The sequence below is a fragment of the Sarcophilus harrisii genome, chromosome 4 (genome assembly GCF_902635505.1).
Source record: "Sarcophilus harrisii chromosome 4, mSarHar1.11, whole genome shotgun sequence".
NCBI classification, from domain to species: domain Eukaryota; kingdom Metazoa; phylum Chordata; class Mammalia; order Dasyuromorphia; family Dasyuridae; genus Sarcophilus; species Sarcophilus harrisii.
Window position 1 is genome coordinate 284,491,494 of NC_045429.1, and position 17,974 is coordinate 284,509,467.

General features: G+C 38.3%; 2 protein-coding genes across 3 annotated transcripts; both read left to right on the forward strand.

Annotated features, from left to right (window-relative positions):
* Window positions 1-271: 271 nt before the first annotated feature.
* On the forward strand, window positions 272-13,184 carry LOC100925801 (HLA class II histocompatibility antigen, DM alpha chain). Of its 2 annotated transcripts, none has more exons than XM_031965106.1 (5): window positions 272-453; window positions 1,091-1,372; window positions 2,066-2,344; window positions 2,573-2,707; window positions 13,099-13,184. In XM_031965106.1, exons 1-5 carry the CDS (start codon window positions 363-365, stop codon window positions 13,107-13,109), a joined length of 798 nt encoding a protein of 265 aa, XP_031820966.1. In that variant the 5' UTR covers window positions 272-362; the 3' UTR covers window positions 13,110-13,184. The 2 variants fall into 2 exon arrangements, with proteins under 2 accessions (XP_031820966.1, XP_012405591.1); XM_012550137.3 differs by lacking the exon at window positions 13,099-13,184 and adding an exon at window positions 3,434-3,669.
* On the forward strand, window positions 13,107-17,563 carry LOC100925533 (HLA class II histocompatibility antigen, DM beta chain). Its single transcript, XM_003770452.4, has 6 exons — window positions 13,107-13,394; window positions 13,760-14,041; window positions 15,173-15,454; window positions 16,354-16,470; window positions 16,593-16,628; window positions 17,040-17,563. The coding sequence occupies exons 1-6, from the start codon at window positions 13,340-13,342 to the stop codon at window positions 17,054-17,056; spliced, it is 789 nt and encodes a 262-aa protein (XP_003770500.1). The 5' UTR covers window positions 13,107-13,339; the 3' UTR covers window positions 17,057-17,563.
* The last annotated feature ends 411 nt before the right edge of the window (window positions 17,564-17,974 follow it).

Consider the following 17,974-nt stretch of genomic DNA (forward strand, 5'->3'; position numbering starts at 1 on the left):
AACATTTGTCTGTCTGGGTAAGAGGAACAGTCTACTCAGGCTGAGGCTGCTGCCCTAACATTAGATAGGGCTGCCTACTGAGAATCACGGGTTCTTTCTCAGTTCTTCTCTAATCTCTCAGAAGAGCTAAGACCTGTTATGTCCTCGGGACTGAGAGATTTGCCCGAGCAACTGGTGATGCAATCATACAGTGTTGCAATGATTGGTTCGTTGTTAGTGGCAAGGACAGTGATTAGAAGAGGACAGAGGGTGGGTGGGTCTGAATTTGGGGTTATCCTCTGAAGGGGAAGTTTGGAGGTGAGAAAGGAAATTAGCTTGACTGAGGTAGATTGGAGCCTGGTGTATGGAGTAAAGATCTAGACATGGGACTTGAGCAAAACCTGGGAGTTACACTGTTACTACTGAAGCTACAGTCGTCATTGCTTTTGTCCCTGTTCTGGGAAGCCACTCCAGGTATGAAGTAGGCATCCCACTGGGGTGCATAGATAGTGGGAACCAAATATCAAAGAAACCATTCTAATATATGGGGGGAAAGGAGGAATGCACTTTCCTATTTACAGGAGATTCTACATCTTATTATCTACCTCCTTTTACTCTTTAGTAAAAGTTTAGATAGAAAGTTTAGATAACTTTCCCCCATATTGTCAAGATGTCAGTAATCCTTTGAGGGGGGAATAGAGAGGTGATGTTTAGATATGAAGGAATGGGACTAGATGATTCTAAGGTCACATTCAGGTCTAAACATCTAGTGAAGAATTTACCTATGCAATGTGGATTACGTAGTAATTAAGGGAATCATTGAAGCTTCTTCCTCCACCTCTAATCTGCTTTGTAGAGGCCAGGGATTTGACTCTTTATGGGATATAGCAGATTGGAAGGAAGGAGTTAAAACTCACTTATAAGTAGATGGGAGTAGAACTGCCATGAATTCCTCTTTTCCTTGTTGAGGTGGGGCTGCTAAATCACAAGGAGTGGGTTAGGTTCACACCCAAGCCATCTCTTGGATCAGGTGCTGTGAACACTAGGTGACAGGGAGTGAAACAGGGTCTGTTCTTTGCCTGATGATGTCTTTGGTTCATCTTCCCAACAGTGTTGGCCGTGTTTGGGAATAATTTACAGAATTACACATTCTCTCACATACTATTCTGCCAGAATGGAGAATCCTCTTTGGGTCTGTCAGAAAACTTCAATGGGGACTATCTCTTCTCCTTTGACTTCTCCAAGAACTCCCGGGTGCCCCGGCTGCCTGAATTTGCTGCTTGGGCCACTGATAAAAGAGACATCAAGACCATAGATGCTGACAAGAATCTTTGCCAAGAGCTGCAACATCAATTGAGTAGACTTTGTAAAGGACGGATCCCTGAGGCTAGAGGTTAGGGGGAAGGAGGGGAAAGATTAAAGTCTCTGATTCCTCCCCTTCCTTACCCTCGAACAAATCCCCACCTTTCTTTCTAATTCTCAAACCCTGATTCTGATTTATTTTCTAGTCCTACCCTATTTGGAGGTGGGAGGGAGGGTAAGAGGCCAGACTGACATTCTAATCAATTTATGTGACTTGTGTGGAATGGCTGACACTATACTTAGCAGGGACAGCATATAGCAAGTATGTGTCATGGGTACATCTCTCCTTCACTCTCATGCCTGGGATCACTGTAATCCAAACACCTACTAGCTGTGTGCACTCAGTCGAGTCACTTCATCAGTCAATTTCCTCATCTGTAAAAGATATATAATAATAGCATCTACCTCTAAGATTATTGTGAGGATCAAATGATAAAATATTGTAAAGTACTTTGAATACTTTAAAGTACTAGATAAATTCACAGGGCTGCTATTATTGCTATTACTAATAGTGATAAAAACAAATCTAGTTTTCAAATTATTGGAATTGCATCTTTGATGAATCTTTGCCCCAGCTTCTCACCTCACCTTTAGCTTTTATAGCTCACCTTTCCTCTGTTGTCTTCCTGCTTCCTCCTATGCACAGTCTCCAAACCAAACATCCTAGATTAATTCTTCCTCCATTATCTTCCTCATGCTTCTTCCTTTCATCACATTCTTCTAGGAAACCCTGTGGCTGAAGTTTTCACTCTGGAGCCCCTGGAGTTTGGGAAGCCCAACACTCTCGTTTGTTTTGTTAGCAATGTCTTCCCACCTCGTATAACCGTGACCTGGCAACATGAAGGAGTCTCTGTGGAAAGCAGCAGCCCCACCTTTCTCTCAGCTACAGATGGACTTGACTTCCAGGCCTTTTCTTATCTGAACATCACACCCACATCCACTGATATTTTCTCTTGCACTGTGACACAGGAAGGTGACCTCTTCAGCACTATAGCGTTTTGGGGTAAGATCCTCCCTCCTGGTGCTTTGGTACCCTGGGGAAAGGGAAGTAATGGCATATGGGTGCCAGTAGGGAGTGGAGCCTCCTGTTTTTTTCCTTCCCATCTTGAACTCCCAACACAGTCCTCAGGATTTCAGTTTCCCATTTAACCTTTCACTCTAGATCTATCCCTTAGAGTATCCTTTTCTGTCCTTGCCCTGAAAGCTGACACTGTCTTTTCCTTGTTTCTAGTGCCTCAGAATCCAATACCCTCTGCATTGTTGGAAAATATACTGTGTGGTATTGCCTTCGGACTGGGCATTGTTGGTATCATCGTAGGTGCTTCCCTCATCATCTACTTCCAAAAGCCATGTGTAAATGGTGCAGGTGAGAAGGCAGGCCATAACTGGGGGAGTAAACCTAAGGCGGTAAGAAGTGAGACCCAGAGACATAGGAGAAATGATTGCCCTTTAGAGAAGGCAATTCATGGTATTAGTCAAAGATTAAACAAGGAATGTTGGGGGTTTTTTGGTTAGGTAGGGAAAACAGGAGAAACAAATACTATCCTTGCCTTTAGTGAGTTTAAATTCTAGTTGGGAAGCCAGAACCCCATCTCATATATGTACAAAATCAATATAAATACCTAACAAACATGTGTGTGTACATATATGGAGTCAGGAAGACCTGAGTACTAGCTATATGACCTGGGCAAGTCACTTAGCCTTGTTTGCCTCAGTTTCTTCATCAAATGAATTGGATAAGGAAATGAAAACTATTCTTTGCCAAGAAAATCCCAAATAGGGTCCTAAAGAGTCAGACATGACTGAAATGACTGAACAACAACAATATATATGTGTGTGTGCATACACTGATTCACATTTATGTATCAACATATACGGGAATGAGTTAGAGAATTTGTGATATATAGGGAAGAATAAGGACCATTATAAGGATAACATAGCAGGGAGAGATTGTAAGGAAAGCTTTATTGAGAATTTGCTTCTTAGGCAGAAAAAATGTATCTGACACTAAGCCAGTATATGATACAAGTTGACAATAGGGGTTTTAGGTGAGCAAAATATTTCTTCACCTAATAACTCATTTCTTCCTCAGACTGAATTGTTGGTGCCTGAGCCTTGCTTTCTTCACTTCTGTTGCAATCAGCTCTACAGGAGGCTTCCTTGACTCACAAACTTTTTCTAAGGGATTTCCTTCTGAGGGGAGATGGGGACCCCCACAAGGCAAATCTTTCATTGTGGAGCTCAGAGGGACTATAGCCTATTACTGAGGGGCTGGTATAGTGTGAAGATTATCATATACCTTCCCCCCTATTTGTGAGAATAAAGGTTGTTTTTTTTTTTTTTTTTAACTATCTGACAGTCTTTTTCAAAATGAAAATAAGATTTGCTATAGGACTTCTCCACCTGGATGTCCTTCAGTCACTTCAGATTGAATGTGTATATGTCAGTTTTCAGAAAATATTTCCTTATAACTAGAACTATCCCAAAATACAGTGGGCTACTTTAGTGAGTATTGATTCCTTCATCACTGGAGACTTTTCAATGGAGATTATTCCTCTTCAGGTATAGTTTATTTATCATTTATACAAGAAAACTAGAGTTCTCTTTTCTAGGATTTCACTTCTCCCAAAAAGAATTCTCTTTCCCCCAAATTTCTATCTCATTTTTATTTCATGATTTACAATTTTCCTGGTGTTCCATACATGAAATTTTAGAGTCATCTTTTATTCTAACATTTCCTTCAAAACTTACAGCCAGAATGATGTAAAAGTTTATAACAGGCTACCCGAGGGGGGGGGGAGGGAGTATAACATTTTTATGTTTAATTTGCATTATTAATATTTTCTTCATCACTTTCTTAAGTCTAGACAATCAATGAAACAATAAAATCAACCCCAATTGATAGCATTTAAGGTAGGAGCTCACACTGAAAATTTAACAGTGGGCTCTCATGAGCCAGTATCAGCTGCCTGCAGTATACCTCTGTTTAAGGTCATCCTCTTACAAAATTCTATTCTTTCTTCCTTTGAAACCTCTTTCTTTAAGTCCACACTGCCATCACCAGTCCAAGGGTAGTAGAATCATCAAAAAATGACAGAATTGTGGGTATACCCTCCTAGCTGTTTTGCTTGTCTTCAATCTCTTTCTACTCAAATTCTTCTAAGCATCCTGCCAGGCTAGTCTTAAAACTGCTATCAAATATTATTTCCCTGCTTAAGAATTTTCAGTGACTCCCTATTTCTTCAGTCAAATCTAAACTCCACATCCCTTAGTAATCTGTTGCTTAGATTCTCATCTCTGAACTCGAAAACAGACAGGTTGAATCTCTGCAACCATTCATGATAATTCACAATGGTTAAATTTCTACAGTTGGTTCAGCCCCTGGGCATTTGAATTTTACTCTTGTGTCTCTAAAGGCCCTTCTATCAGCTCTGCCAGTAATAGAATATTAAGTTCCTTAGTGTTATCTCTCCACTGACAGGCCCTAGTAGACTATTCTCATGATCTGTGTGGCTGTGAATAAAATGTATCACCTGATGTCCAGTTTTTGCTACCATTATGAGTGAACAGTAGTCAATCACTCAATCTTGGCTTCTCCTTCTTTACTAGCTTGGCTGTTTCACAATGAAAAAGAATAATTTTGGTGTTTGGGATGAGGTCCAAATAAAAATAAGTCTCAGAACCTCTAGTAGCACTGTATATCATACTTTTAATCCCCAATGGACATCCTTTCAAAAGAATAATCTTTTATATTTCTTGCGATTCATAAGATTTATAATCGGAAAGGATGATTGAGGATACACAAAGGTGCAACGCATCAGATTTTGGACTCTGTATCCTTTGATTCAAAATGTGTCATATTTTCACCCACTTCTATCCTGTCAAAGGTCAAAATTCATTATCAAAAATATATTACATATTAATTATTCTTCCTCCACTTGACTTCAATTATCTGATTCCATCTTATTAATTGACTCACATGAACTCTCACTGTTAATCAAACTAGAATATTCATTGTTCCTGCACATTCTTGCCTTTGTTCATGGTATTTTCTCCATAGGAAATGTTTTTCCTCCTCCCCTTTGCTCAGCCAGATTCTAGCCATCATTCAACTTGAGTTCCATCTTCTTAATGACAGCTTTTCTGACCATTCTAGTGCTCAAGGATCTCCATCTCCTCAGAGCTATTATTACAGTTGGAGAAAACTCTAGAGATCCTTTAACTCAGCTGCTTCAATGAAGAAATGGAGACCTTTTCCCCTCAGTTTATTTTCTTCATAATTTATGGAATAAAACAAATATTTTTATAACATAGGATGATAAAAAAAAGATGGTTGCATATGAAGCTCCCAAAACTACCATGCACAACTTGCTACTCCTTTCAAATATACAACACAATTATCATGTAAATTTCTTTTTTCCCTTTCCTCCTCCATACATTCTCTGTATGCCATTAGATACAAGTAGTAGATGTATACACACATATATATGCACAATACACATATATATGTATACATATACACACATGTATACCTAAAATATAATACCTTACTTGTAATGTCACTTTTTAAAAAAATAAAACTCCTATAAGTTTCTGATGTTGAACCTTTTGACAGCATCAAGGACTTTGGTGAAACCATTTTAGATAGTAATTTGGAATTATGCTCAAAGAGTTATCAAGCTCTGCACGCTTTGATCCAGCAGTGTTTCTACTGGGCTTATATCCCAAAGAGATCTTAAAGTAAGGAAAGGTACCCAGATGTGCAAAAAATGTTTGTGGCACCCCTTTTTGTAGCGGCTAGAAACTGGAAGCTGAATGGATGCCCATCAGTTGGAGAATGGCTGAATAAATTATGGTATATGAATGTTATAGAATATTATTGTTCTTTAAGAAATGATCAGAAGGATGATTTCAGAAAAGCCTGGAGAGACTTACATGAATTGATGTATAGTGAAATGAGCAGAACCAGGAGATCATTGTATATGCTAACAACAAGATTATACAATGATCAATTTTGATGGATGTGGCTCTCTTCAACCATGAGATGATTCAGACCAGTTCCAGTGATCTTGTGATGAAGAGAGCCATCTATACCCAGAGAGAGGACTGTGGGAACTGAGTGTGGTTCACAACATAACATTTTCCCTCTTTTTATTGTTGCATTTTATTTTCTCTCATTTTTTTTTGTTCCTGTTTGATTTGATTTTTCTTGTGCAGCAAGATAATTATATAAATATGTATGCATATATTGGATTTAACATACATTTCTACCATATTTAACATATATTGGATTACTTGCCATCTGAGAGGGAATGGAGGAAGAGGGGAAATTGGAACACAAGGTTTTGTAAGGATTAATGTTGAAAAATTATTCATGTATATGTTTTGAAAATAAAAAGCTTTAATAAAAAAGGACTTTGGTGACAAGAAGCTTCCCTGCTGTGCCTTTGTTAGCTTTGGCTGCTACCCCTGCAGTAGCAGAGTTGCCAGGTTCCATCTTCACAGAATTTGTTTTCCAGGATGTTGCTTTCCCAATGTTCCCAAGGATTTTGGCTTCAAAAAGATTGATGGGCACAACTGCTGTTTAGCCACATCTCCCCTAGTTGTGGAGTATCTAAGGGCATTGTATGTATATATACTTATATACATACACATATATATACTTAAATAGTTTCATCTTCTTGGATTTGGCCTAGACTTATAGCTTGATGAGATCTTTTGGGAATTCATTTCTGGCTATCTCTCATGACAAGTTTCCTTCCTAATCTCATGTCATCTACAGATTTAATAAGCATGCCATCTGTTATTTTAAGCAAGTCACTGATATATAAAAAATGCCAACCAAATTTATGATATGCAAATATATATTGTGAATATCTAGTAGAGAGAATGTATTAGAAATCCTCTGGTGAGAGGAAGAGTTGTAAAGAGCTATCTGATTGGTTGAAGAAAATTATGAATAGATAAGAATCAAATGGCAAAAAGAAGAAAAAATAACTCACTGTGGTTGTCCAGATCCTATGGACACAAGAAGAGCCTACGTCTAGGCTAAAAGAAAGAGAAGACATTATTGTAAGCATTAGAGCCCAGTGGAATTAATGAGAATTATCCTCACTAGCACTTCCAGGTCTATATCAAAAGGAGGTATACTAGAGTCCCCAAAGAAAGATCTGAGACCTTCAGAAAGCAAGATTAAGGCTATACTTTGACAGAAACTGGAGGGTGGTAGTTTAAATAGATTGGCTCAAATTATAACCCTCAAGGGAGGATCCAAGGATTTAGAAGAAAATGGACACAGAAAAGAAGCATGACTATAGGCAATGCCTGAAAGTACTGATAAATCCTTTAAACCCAGCTGACTTTACTAGATTATAAACTAATGTTTATAATTAACTTAAACTGTAAATAATTTATATCCTGAAGTTTCCTCACTTCAATCTCTCATACTTGAAGGAGTTGCTTAGTGTGGTATCTGCACTAAAAGATCCTAGTAGACTATGCTCATGGGCTATGTGGCTGTGAACAAAATGTATCACTTGATAGCCAAAGTTTGGGTCACTAGTTTCTCTGAATTTAACCCCTTACCTGGGGCAAACACATATAGTACATCCCCAGCCCATACTTAAAAATTTTCCAGCTTGATTGAACCTGAAAGTGGTCATGCTCTGCTGGTACAGCTTTTCAGAATCCAGTCACCTTCAGGCCTGAATGAAACAGTGGAAAGGTTCAGTGAAGGGAAATCCCCTCACACTGTGGTCAGATTAAATAGTGCACTTGAACTCCCTTTATCAAAAGCCTCTGCTTCAATCAAATCTGTCCTTTTAGCCCAGAATGGATCAGTACTCTTTGCCAAGTTAGTGAGTGCTGTTCCCCAGGCTTGGAATGCCATCCCCCTCCCACCTCTCATCTCATCTCCAGGGATACATCTGAATTTCACACATAATTCAAGGTCTACCTCCTCCATGAAACTTTCCCTGAATCCAAACCATAGTGAGCTCTCCCTCCTCAGGAAACTATAGAAACTTATTACCTGTAATAATAGTTTGATGATAAACCTACACATTCTTTGTAATGTTATCCTTTATCTCCCCCACTAGATTGAAAGCCTCATTAAGAGTTCTAGTTTATGTTTCTTCCATAATACCCACACATAAATTTCTTTTAATTTACTGCTGGACTACAGCAGAGGGTTAGAGAGAAGGTATACTACAAGAAAAGAGTCAGTGGGAAAAGACCACCTACCCTTTTTTACCTTTAGGTTGTGATATTGGGGAAAAAAAGAAAGAAAAAAGAGACTATTTGACCTGGAACCACCATTTCTTCCCTCATAAGTGCATCAATAATTGTGGATTCATATTGGAGGGCAGCAATTAATGAAGAGATGGGATTTTATGAATGATAAGAGGGGAAAAGGAAGGCAAACAAGTCTAAGAAGAAGGAAGAATAAATTTGGGAGGGGAAAGGAAGGGAAGAAGTTGCCACATAGACCTTTTTCTCTATTCCTCAGAATACATATCTGCACCCAAACTAAATAGGAAATGAAAGTGTTTCTAGCCATATGACTTCCTGCTGCAGTTTCAGGACAGTTTCATATCTCCACTTTCCCCCATGCCAGCTGACAGGATGGGACAGGAGATTAGAATATTCTGATACTTTCCCAATCATTGATCTACCCCCAAACTGCTCTAAAGATCATAGAATCCCATTTCACAGAACTTTGAAAGTCATTCAGTCTTATCTTTCATCCATGTAAGAATTCTTTCTACAACCTTCTTGATGCAGAAATCATTTAGCCTCTTTCTGAACATTTCCAGAGCCTGGAAACACATTTCTCTGAGGAACAGCCAATTCCTTTCCTTAGTAACTTTAATTGTTAGAAAGTTATTTTTATTATTCAATTCAAAGCTGCCTCCCTAGAGCTTTCATACATTTGTCTAGTTTTACCCCTAAAGTAAGTGATAACGTTTACTCCCTTTTCCACATGTTAATTATGCAAGTGTCTGAAGAGAGCTTTTATGTAACTCTAAATCTTCTCAAGGTTAAACATATCCACTTTGTTTCATCATTCTTCACAAGACATCATTCCCAGACTCTTCTTATCATTTTACTGACCATCCTCCAAGTTCTTTTTAGTATGTAAATATCACTCCTAAAATGTGAAACTTTAGATATAATTTTACATGTGACTCACCAGCTCAGAACACTTCCATTAATCTATGCTTCTATTACTATAGTCTAACCTTTTTGCTTCCTTCAAGGCCCAACTAAAAATCTGATTTCCTATAGGAAGGCCTTCCTACCCTCTAAATCCTAGTGCCTTCCTTCTCTCAATTATTTTCTATTTATCTTGCTTTGAATGTATTTGTTTGCATGTGGTCTCATCCACTAGATCTTAAGCTCCTTGAAGGAGGAGCTTTTTATACCTACACCCAGGACTTAGTACAGTGCCTAGGTGCGTAATAAATGCTTACTGATCAGACATCTAAAATGCTAAAGTTATGCAATGAATCTTGGACTATCACCAATTTTCTTGACTTTTTGATGACTCTGGAAGAGAAAGTAAGACCTATGGCTTTGTGTAACTTTGCTTTATTTAAATCCAATTTATCCAACAATTAAGACATTACCTACGACATTACTGGTCCTCTGAAAACAAAGAGCAAACAATAAGTAAATGATTAAATCCTTCTCCTCTTCCCCCAACTCAATTAACTTTATAAGGCTGAATAAAAAATAATAAAATTAAATGCAGGGCTTTATTACTGTTATTGTTCCTGTTTTCATTGGTACAGATATATGACTTCGTTGGTACAAATTATATTATTATAGATGCTAAGTCCATTGCTGGGATTATAAGGGCTTCACAGAAGAATCAAATGAACCAAACTACCACAAACTATTGGTTCTTGTCATATTTAAAGGAAGAATCTAAAGGGAAAGAAACAGAGTTTAATTAGAAGCATCTAAGGGAGTGAGATGTAATGACAACAAAGGAAGGGCACCAGGGCATCCCAATGAGCCCCCAATTCAGGGACCAGAAATAGGATCTCCAAGCTAAAGGTAGTCCCTTTAACCTCTTCACAGTAGGGCAGATCTAATACCTCCAAAGTTGAATTGTAAAGGGGGAGGGAAGGGGTAAAATCAAGGTTGTTGCTGGTGTGGAAACAAGATTTATCAGAGTTCTAACCATGTATTTTAGGCCAGCACAGACTTTATACATATTAACTACTATGTTAGCAGTGTAGACCCATAGGATTACCCTTAGAACATGAGATAGCAGCCCTTCTCTAGGGACTCCATCTGTGAGTGTGAGTGCAAGTTTGAGGAATAACCCAGAGAGGATAGTACACATAAAGCCGTTCCTAAGATTTGATTGGTGGGGGTGAGGGACTGGTGGTGATGGTAGAAGGGCACTTAAAGCAAGAACCATTGAAATGACTTCTTGGTTAGTTAAGATCAGAAAAGAGACCTAGCAACCCCAGAGTTCTTCACTTTTAATGATCACACCCTCAACAGGTTATTATTTCAATTTCTTCTGCAGCCTCCTAAGTTCCTTGGTGGTGAAAACCCATCAATTCACAATTTCTTGCATTTCCTTCTCTTCCCTGTAGAGATGGAGGATAGGCTTTCTTACTACTGGAATAGATTCCCAGGTCTCACTTCCACTCTTCCCATGTTCTTTCCTGGTAGTGCTGATCTCAACAGGATTTAACACATTTTTGAGCACAACCACTGATCAAGGTCAGAGATCATATTTATTTCATCCTTTTTGTCCCCCATCAGCACCACCTATTTCACTTGTGCTGTAATCCAGTTGTAATCCATCCTTTCCCCACTGCTCCCTCAATAAGAGAATGGAGTGCACAGCCATTAGAATGATTGCCGACTCTGGGTTCTTTTTGGTGAAAGGAATCAAATTAATGGATTTTTTAAAACTCCACTTAGTGAATAAATTAGGGCTGAAGTAATATGAAGAAAAGGACATATTGTCATGTCCTTAGCTTAGGAAGGTCATGAGTTGCCGAACTGATGGAGCAGCTTTTCCTAGCGAGCCCCTTCCTGAGGGTTTTCTGACCTAGCCAAATAGCAGACCAATTCTCTCTATCTTTTCTTCCTTATCTTTTCTACAGAGACATCAGAGAAAGTAGAATATTCATATATATGGAATTTTTTTGTCCTAAGAGAGGGGACAATAGTATAGATAATTCTAAATAGCATATGACTGAAGAGAATTCTTTTCTTGCATTCATTGTGAATATACAGATTTTTTTCTTCAGCATCAGATTTACCTTTCTAATTTTTTTTTACTTGTTGTTTAAATAAATTCTCATTTTTCAATAGCTAAGAAGTGCCCCCAAGGGACCCTATGGGAAATCAGTCTGGAATTTTATATATAATCCACAAATAGGCAACTAAGTGCTCACTTGAACTACCATTTTCTTCATGGAGATGATGGTTGTAATGAAGAAGTTTTTACTTCATTTAACTGAAATGACAGGTTGAAGAGAGAACTTCTCAAAAGCAGGGTACCAAATCAATATCATTTTATTTGAAGAGAGGGTTTGAAGGTTTCCTAGGTCTTGCCCCCTGGGAACTCACAATTGGTAAGTGTATGGGGTCTATTAGCCTCAGGAAAAAGCTTAGAAGGAAATGAATATGTAAGAGGATAGAAAAGAGGATAGAATCTATGTAGCATAGATTCAGAGAGGGATTTTCCAGTCTCTGGAGACATGGGCCCCTAAGATTTATAACTTCCCTTATTCTCTATCCAACTGTTTTTTAGTCAACTAGTCTTAGTCTTCAGACTTTCTTGTCTTCAGAGGTTAGAACCTTTCCTAAATAATGAGATAAATTCCAGATAATCCTTGGTTCCCTAACTTTAAGAGATGAAATTAAATGCTCAGACTGGGAATTTCTGAAGAGAACACTAAGGAGCAAAGGGTTAAAGTTAAGGGCAACTGTGGCAATTAGGAGTAATAAGCTTGTTTAACTGCTGTATTGACAATTAATTTAGTGCTACTTTGATCTTGGGATGGTTTGTTAGTGACTTCCAAATTTCTTTTATTGCCTCTTTATACTGACAGCTAATAAATTTACAATACTGACTAGAAAGTGGGAGTGATCATGGGGATCAGAACAAGATACAATTTTAACACAGTCACTGACCTTGGGATACCTTTATATAGATTTGCTGCCTTTCAGGTTTGTAAATAATATTAATGGATATTTAGGTTATTATTACCAAAATTAATTGATATAAATGTTTTTGAAGTCTTAGAAACTTACCAATTCAGTCCAACAGGATAGTCATAATTATTAATTCAGAATTATGGAAGGACATGATAGCTATTTTTAAACATTTGAATGGTTAATTCCATATGGGAGAACTATTAGACTTGTTCTACTTGCCCCTAGAGGACCGAAATCTGTACATTGAAAGGAACATTTCAGCTTTATGTAAAGAAAAACTTCCGGATAATTAGAATACAATTGGTACTCATAATGTTGAATAGGCTGCCTTGGAAGGTAAAAGTTTCTTCATGCACTTGAGATCATTGGAAATTCTGTAGAACATATTCTTAACCAGTTACAAATTGGACTAGATGAAGTTCCTTATAAAAAATAAGATTTTTTAAAAGTTGTAGTTGGAGCAGTTTTTTCTATACAGGCTTGTGCTAGAGATGATTTACCCAGTAACTGATGATGCCAGGCAGAAGATTCTAGCTATTGGTTTCACTTTTGTTCCAACTAATCTAGCAAATCTCTGAGCGACTGGTTTGGGACACTGACATTAGCTAAGTAAAAAGGTTGAAGCTTGAGAAGAACCAGCTAGAACGTCAAAATATTTACTTGACCTGGTCTGAGAAACCAACTTATTTGCTTTGGGCAAATTGGGCAAAATTTCGGCCACTCAAACTCAGGATCATCTATACAATACAAGGTAAATATATTATTCCAAACTCTAAAAAATCCATTGCAAAGCTACCTCAAGCAAAGAATGAAGTTACTGCACCTACTGCTAGTAGGCTTCAGCCTGGGTTTTTCTGGAGCAGGTAAGAAACATTTCTTTTCCCTTAACACTCCTTCCCCATTGCCCTATTTTTTTGGGAGATTTAGAAAATTCCCTCCAAAGTAACTTGGGGGCTGTGTATGGCTTGCTTCTTCTTGGGAAAGAATCTGCCAGGGTGGGGTAGAGGAGCCGGGCAGGGAGGGATCTCTTTAATGTTAATCATGCTTAAAATTACATGGACTCCAGTTAGGAGGCAGAGGACTCATATCTACATCTTATATCTTTGTCTGTGAGGTCTTAATCTGGGAAGGACTCGAGTTCTTCAGTGGAATGCTTAGTGAGAGAGAGGCTTTCAGACTTCTAGTAAAGTAGCAAGCTTGACCTATTTCTCTATCCTGGCCACTGCAGGGGCTTTTGTGACCCACGTGGAGAGTGACTGTGTACTGGATGAGGATGGATCAGTAAAGGACTTCACATATTGTATCTCCTTCAACAAGAATGTGTTGACCTGCTGGGACTCAAAGATTAAAAAGATGGTCACTGTTGATTATGGTCTATTGCAGCCATTTGCTGAATATCTTTCTCAATCCCTTAATAACAACAGTGCCTTGATATACCACCTGAGCAATGGACTCCAGGATTGTGCCAGTCACACAAAACCTTTCTGGGGGTCATTGACCCAAAGAACACGTAAGAATGGAGGGAGCGGTAGAAAGAGATCCAAGGAAACAGAAGCGAAAGAGGGGAAGGATGAAGACTATTGGTTGGATAGGATCATCATAGTTCAGAACTTGGGCAGAGTAGAAGTAGCTGGGGAAACATGGAGACAGGAAACCTTCCCACAGAAGAAAATTATTTGGATGCAGGCTGTTAGAAGAAGTAGAGAATGGGGGATAATAGGACATGATGTGTTTTGTTCAGGAAAGTTAAGAGAATATTAGGGTATGACTAGTCATCAGAGTGTCTTGGGATGGTAGGAACGAGAACTAGACTTGGGCAGAGGGCACAGAAAATTGCTAGGAATGAACTTTTCTGCAGAAGATACAAACAGTATCAAACCTCATTAATTTGTATTCTCCTATTTGCATTTACCACAATTTGTGGGAAGTTAATTAGGGCTATTCTTGTTTCATAGCATTAAGATTCTTAACAGCTATAAGGAAACTTAGAGATCATCTAGTTCAGTCCTTTTCTTTTTTCAGATGAGGAGACTAAACTTGAGAGGAAGTGACTTGACCAAGTTATAATGACTCAGAAGAAAGACTTTCCATAGCAAATGAATTTTAAAAATAAAATTAGGAGAGAATTTTACTTTTTAACCTAAATTTTAAAATAAACTATTAAAACAAACTTTAGAATTCCTATATACAAAATGATTATAACCTTTATCTATTCATTAAAACACTAAAGTCCTACTTCAGTAAGTCTGTGAATCTTTACTAAATAACAATTTTTTTAAGCTTAGTGGTTAATATATGTTCTTGGAAGTAGCCTGTTATTTTGTTACCAAATTCTAAGAATTCAGATTTTTTGTCTTCTATGTAATTTTTTTCTCATGAGATAATTTTAGCTAAACAAGGAAGAGGGAAAAGGGAAGGAAGCATGGGAAAAAGGAATTAGTAAGGCAGGAGGAAGATTTAATTCCTAAAATACAGAGAAAAAAATATCAGTGAAGAAAAAGCTATAGGAAAGCCGTTAGGCAACAGGAGTAGGCACAGGAAAGGAACTGAGTTTGGGGAAACTATTAGTATGTTCCCTGATTTTGCTCCTATCTTCCCTCTCAGTCTATAACAATACCATCCATTCCTTTCTTTCTTCCAGGGTCACCGTCAGTGCAAATAGCCCAGACCACACCATTCAACACAAGGGAGCAAGTGATGTTGGCCTGCTATGTATGGGGCTTCTATCCTGCTGATGTGGCCATTTCATGGTTGAAGAATGGGCAGCCAATCCCTAACAGTGGCATTCAGAGAGCTGTACAGTCTAATGGGGACTGGACTTACCAGACACGATCTTACTTGGCCCTTACCCCCTCTAGTGGGGATATTTATACTTGCCATGTAGAGCACAGTGGGAGTTCCCAGGCCATCTTACAGACCTGGAGTGAGTATATTTTGAGTGTGGGAATATTTTGAATACATTTGAAGAAAGGAATGTGCCAGAGGAATTTTGTGCCAGAGATGAAAGGGGCATTTAAGATTGTAGAAAGATGGAGTTAAGGTAAGGTAGTGATATTAATAGCTGATATTTTTACATGTACGATATCATTTGACCTTCAAAATAACCTGGGGTAACATGGGAAGTTCTTGAAGAAGAGTTATATTTCTGGGATAGACCCAGGGAAATAGCATCCCATTTTGTTGAAAGTTATGGAAATGATGTCTTAGAGGTTTTACAAGTTCAGGCCTTCTCAGATGGGAGTGCAGTGTTATGAATTTAAAGGACAGCTAAGGTGGGTACGGGGTACACAGTATGAATTCCATATGTTATGGAAGAGTTACAATAATTAGGTTATTGTTCAAGTAACATAGTTCCAGGGTAGGTCAAATTCTAGGGAAATTGATTGTCTAGCTAAGGAAATGATAATGTGAGAGGAGAAAGTATGCGATGGATGTGATAAAGCATGGACAAGATATAAAAAGATCAGAAACATTGGAAATGATACTCCTTTTCAGAGAACTTGACAAGAGAGGGGAGCTGCCTAGGTCAGTAAAGGAAGTAAATAAAAATGCTCATCACAGTAAGAATGTGAGTATTCCAGATGAAAATACAAGGGAGAAGCACAGGCAGGTTTGAAGTTTTTAAATCCAGGACAGATAGAGGGTAATAAAAGGATGTAGGATTCCTAGGTTTGGATGAGATAATTTAATTTTTGATTCTCTGTATGCACTTGTGTGTACAAACATTTGTATATGAGTGAGACATATTAGAATTTGGGATCTGTTGGATGGGGAGCTAAGGGGAGCACTAAGCCCGGTCCCTGTAACACTGTGTCCCTACAGCCTCTGGCCTCTCTCTGAAGCAGACCGTGAAGATCTCTGTATCTGTATTGACTCTGGGACTTGGCCTCATCTTCTTCTTCCTTGGCCTGGTTTTCTGCCAAAAAGCAGGCTCCTCTGGTGAGTGACCCTTCTGAAGTGCTATCCCTAATGCTCAGGCCAAAATGTGATTCTTACCTCATTGCCTCTCATTGTGACATCCCCACAGATCCTTTTCTAACAATGTCTTTCTTCTTTTGTAGACTACACTCCTCTCTCGGGGTCCAATTATCCTGAAGGTAATTCCCATTTCTGTGTGTGAATATTGATCTATCTTTCATTCTCTTGGCTGGTGACACTGAGACTAAAGAAATATTCCTATCTTTGTGAAGTTGTGAAGAGTTTTTGCCAATTACCCTGGAACAGGGTTTGTAGCAGAGGTCATCCTCTGAGAACTTGAAACTGATACTTATCATCCAAGCAGATACTACAAAATTTAGGAGCCCCCAGGGCGTTTGACAAGAATTTTTTTTTGAAGGTGGGGAGGGAGAAAGTATAGAGTTTACTTTTTAGGGTTTTGTTTTTGTTTTTGTTTTTTTGAGAAGATGTCATCCATCTGGGTACTTTGGCCTGGAGGTAGACAGGGTTATGTCTAAGATGAACTCCTTAACAGTGAACCCCTTGCTATCTTCCTTCTTTTTCTACTGCAGGTAGGAACTTCTCATAAAGGCTGACACTCCATATCCTCTACTCAGTGCTGAGCCTGGGAGCAAGAAGATTTGAGTTCAAATGTGGCCTCAGACATGAGCAGTGGGAGCCTGGGCAAGTCACTTGACTCGCCTGCTTCAATTTTCTTATCTATAAAATGAGTCTAATAACAGCACCTACTTCCCAAGGTTGCTGTGAGGCTCAAATAAGAATTGTAAAGTGTTTGGCATAATGTAAATATTAGTTTTTATTATTATCCTTTCCAATTAAGGATAGGAACTCAACTCTAGTTGGTTACCAGCTAACTTCTACATCTTCCTATACTCCTCTCCTTATTACCCAAAATGTTCCCTTCTTAATTGTCCCTCCTTTCTTAGGTTCTGTTCACTTTTCCCTTGAATAGCTTGTTAAACCATCCCTCTTCACCTTGGGTTACTGAGGGAAACTCATTCTTGATGCTATTTAAAAACAGGAGGTAGGTGGAAAGTACCTGTCTATAAAATTGAAATAAAGGAAAAGGATGCCATTCTGACTCCTATTTTATTATTGGGGGCATTAAGTCAATAGTAATCTCTATGGAATAAATCTTTGAGCTTTTTGTGTCTAATTACTTTTCATTCCTGAGACATAGGAAGGGAAGAAAAATGGCTCTGGAATCTAGTATCCTAATTAAAAAAACACAAAATATCTAGTTTGTGCAAAGTTTGAGGATACAAAGATAAATTCAACAAATTTATTAAGTATTTATTATAATCAGAACTATATTAAGCATTGAGACTATAAAGACAAAAATGAAACATTCCCTGACCTCAATGAGCTTATAGTTGACTGGAAATTTACACAAATAACAAATTCATTTCATGAGCATTGACAACAGTGGGCAACAGGAAAGGTCTCATCTAGAAGATAGTACAGAGCTAAGTGAGCTTTGAATTAA

Coding starts and splice junctions, on each gene's coding strand:
- LOC100925801 (XM_031965106.1), top strand. CDS start 363: ATGGGACTTGAGCAAAACCTGGGAGTTACACTGTTACTACTGAAGCTA. Junction 454..1,090: donor GTTCTGGGAAGCCACTCCAG/GTATGAAGTAGG, acceptor TCTTCCCAACAG/TGTTGGCCGTGTTTGGGAAT. Junction 1,373..2,065: donor ACGGATCCCTGAGGCTAGAG/GTTAGGGGGAAG, acceptor ACATTCTTCTAG/GAAACCCTGTGGCTGAAGTT.
- LOC100925533 (XM_003770452.4), top strand. CDS start 13,340: ATGAAGTTACTGCACCTACTGCTAGTAGGCTTCAGCCTGGGTTTTTCT. Junction 13,395..13,759: donor CCTGGGTTTTTCTGGAGCAG/GTAAGAAACATT, acceptor TGGCCACTGCAG/GGGCTTTTGTGACCCACGTG. Junction 15,455..16,353: donor GGCCATCTTACAGACCTGGA/GTGAGTATATTT, acceptor GTGTCCCTACAG/CCTCTGGCCTCTCTCTGAAG.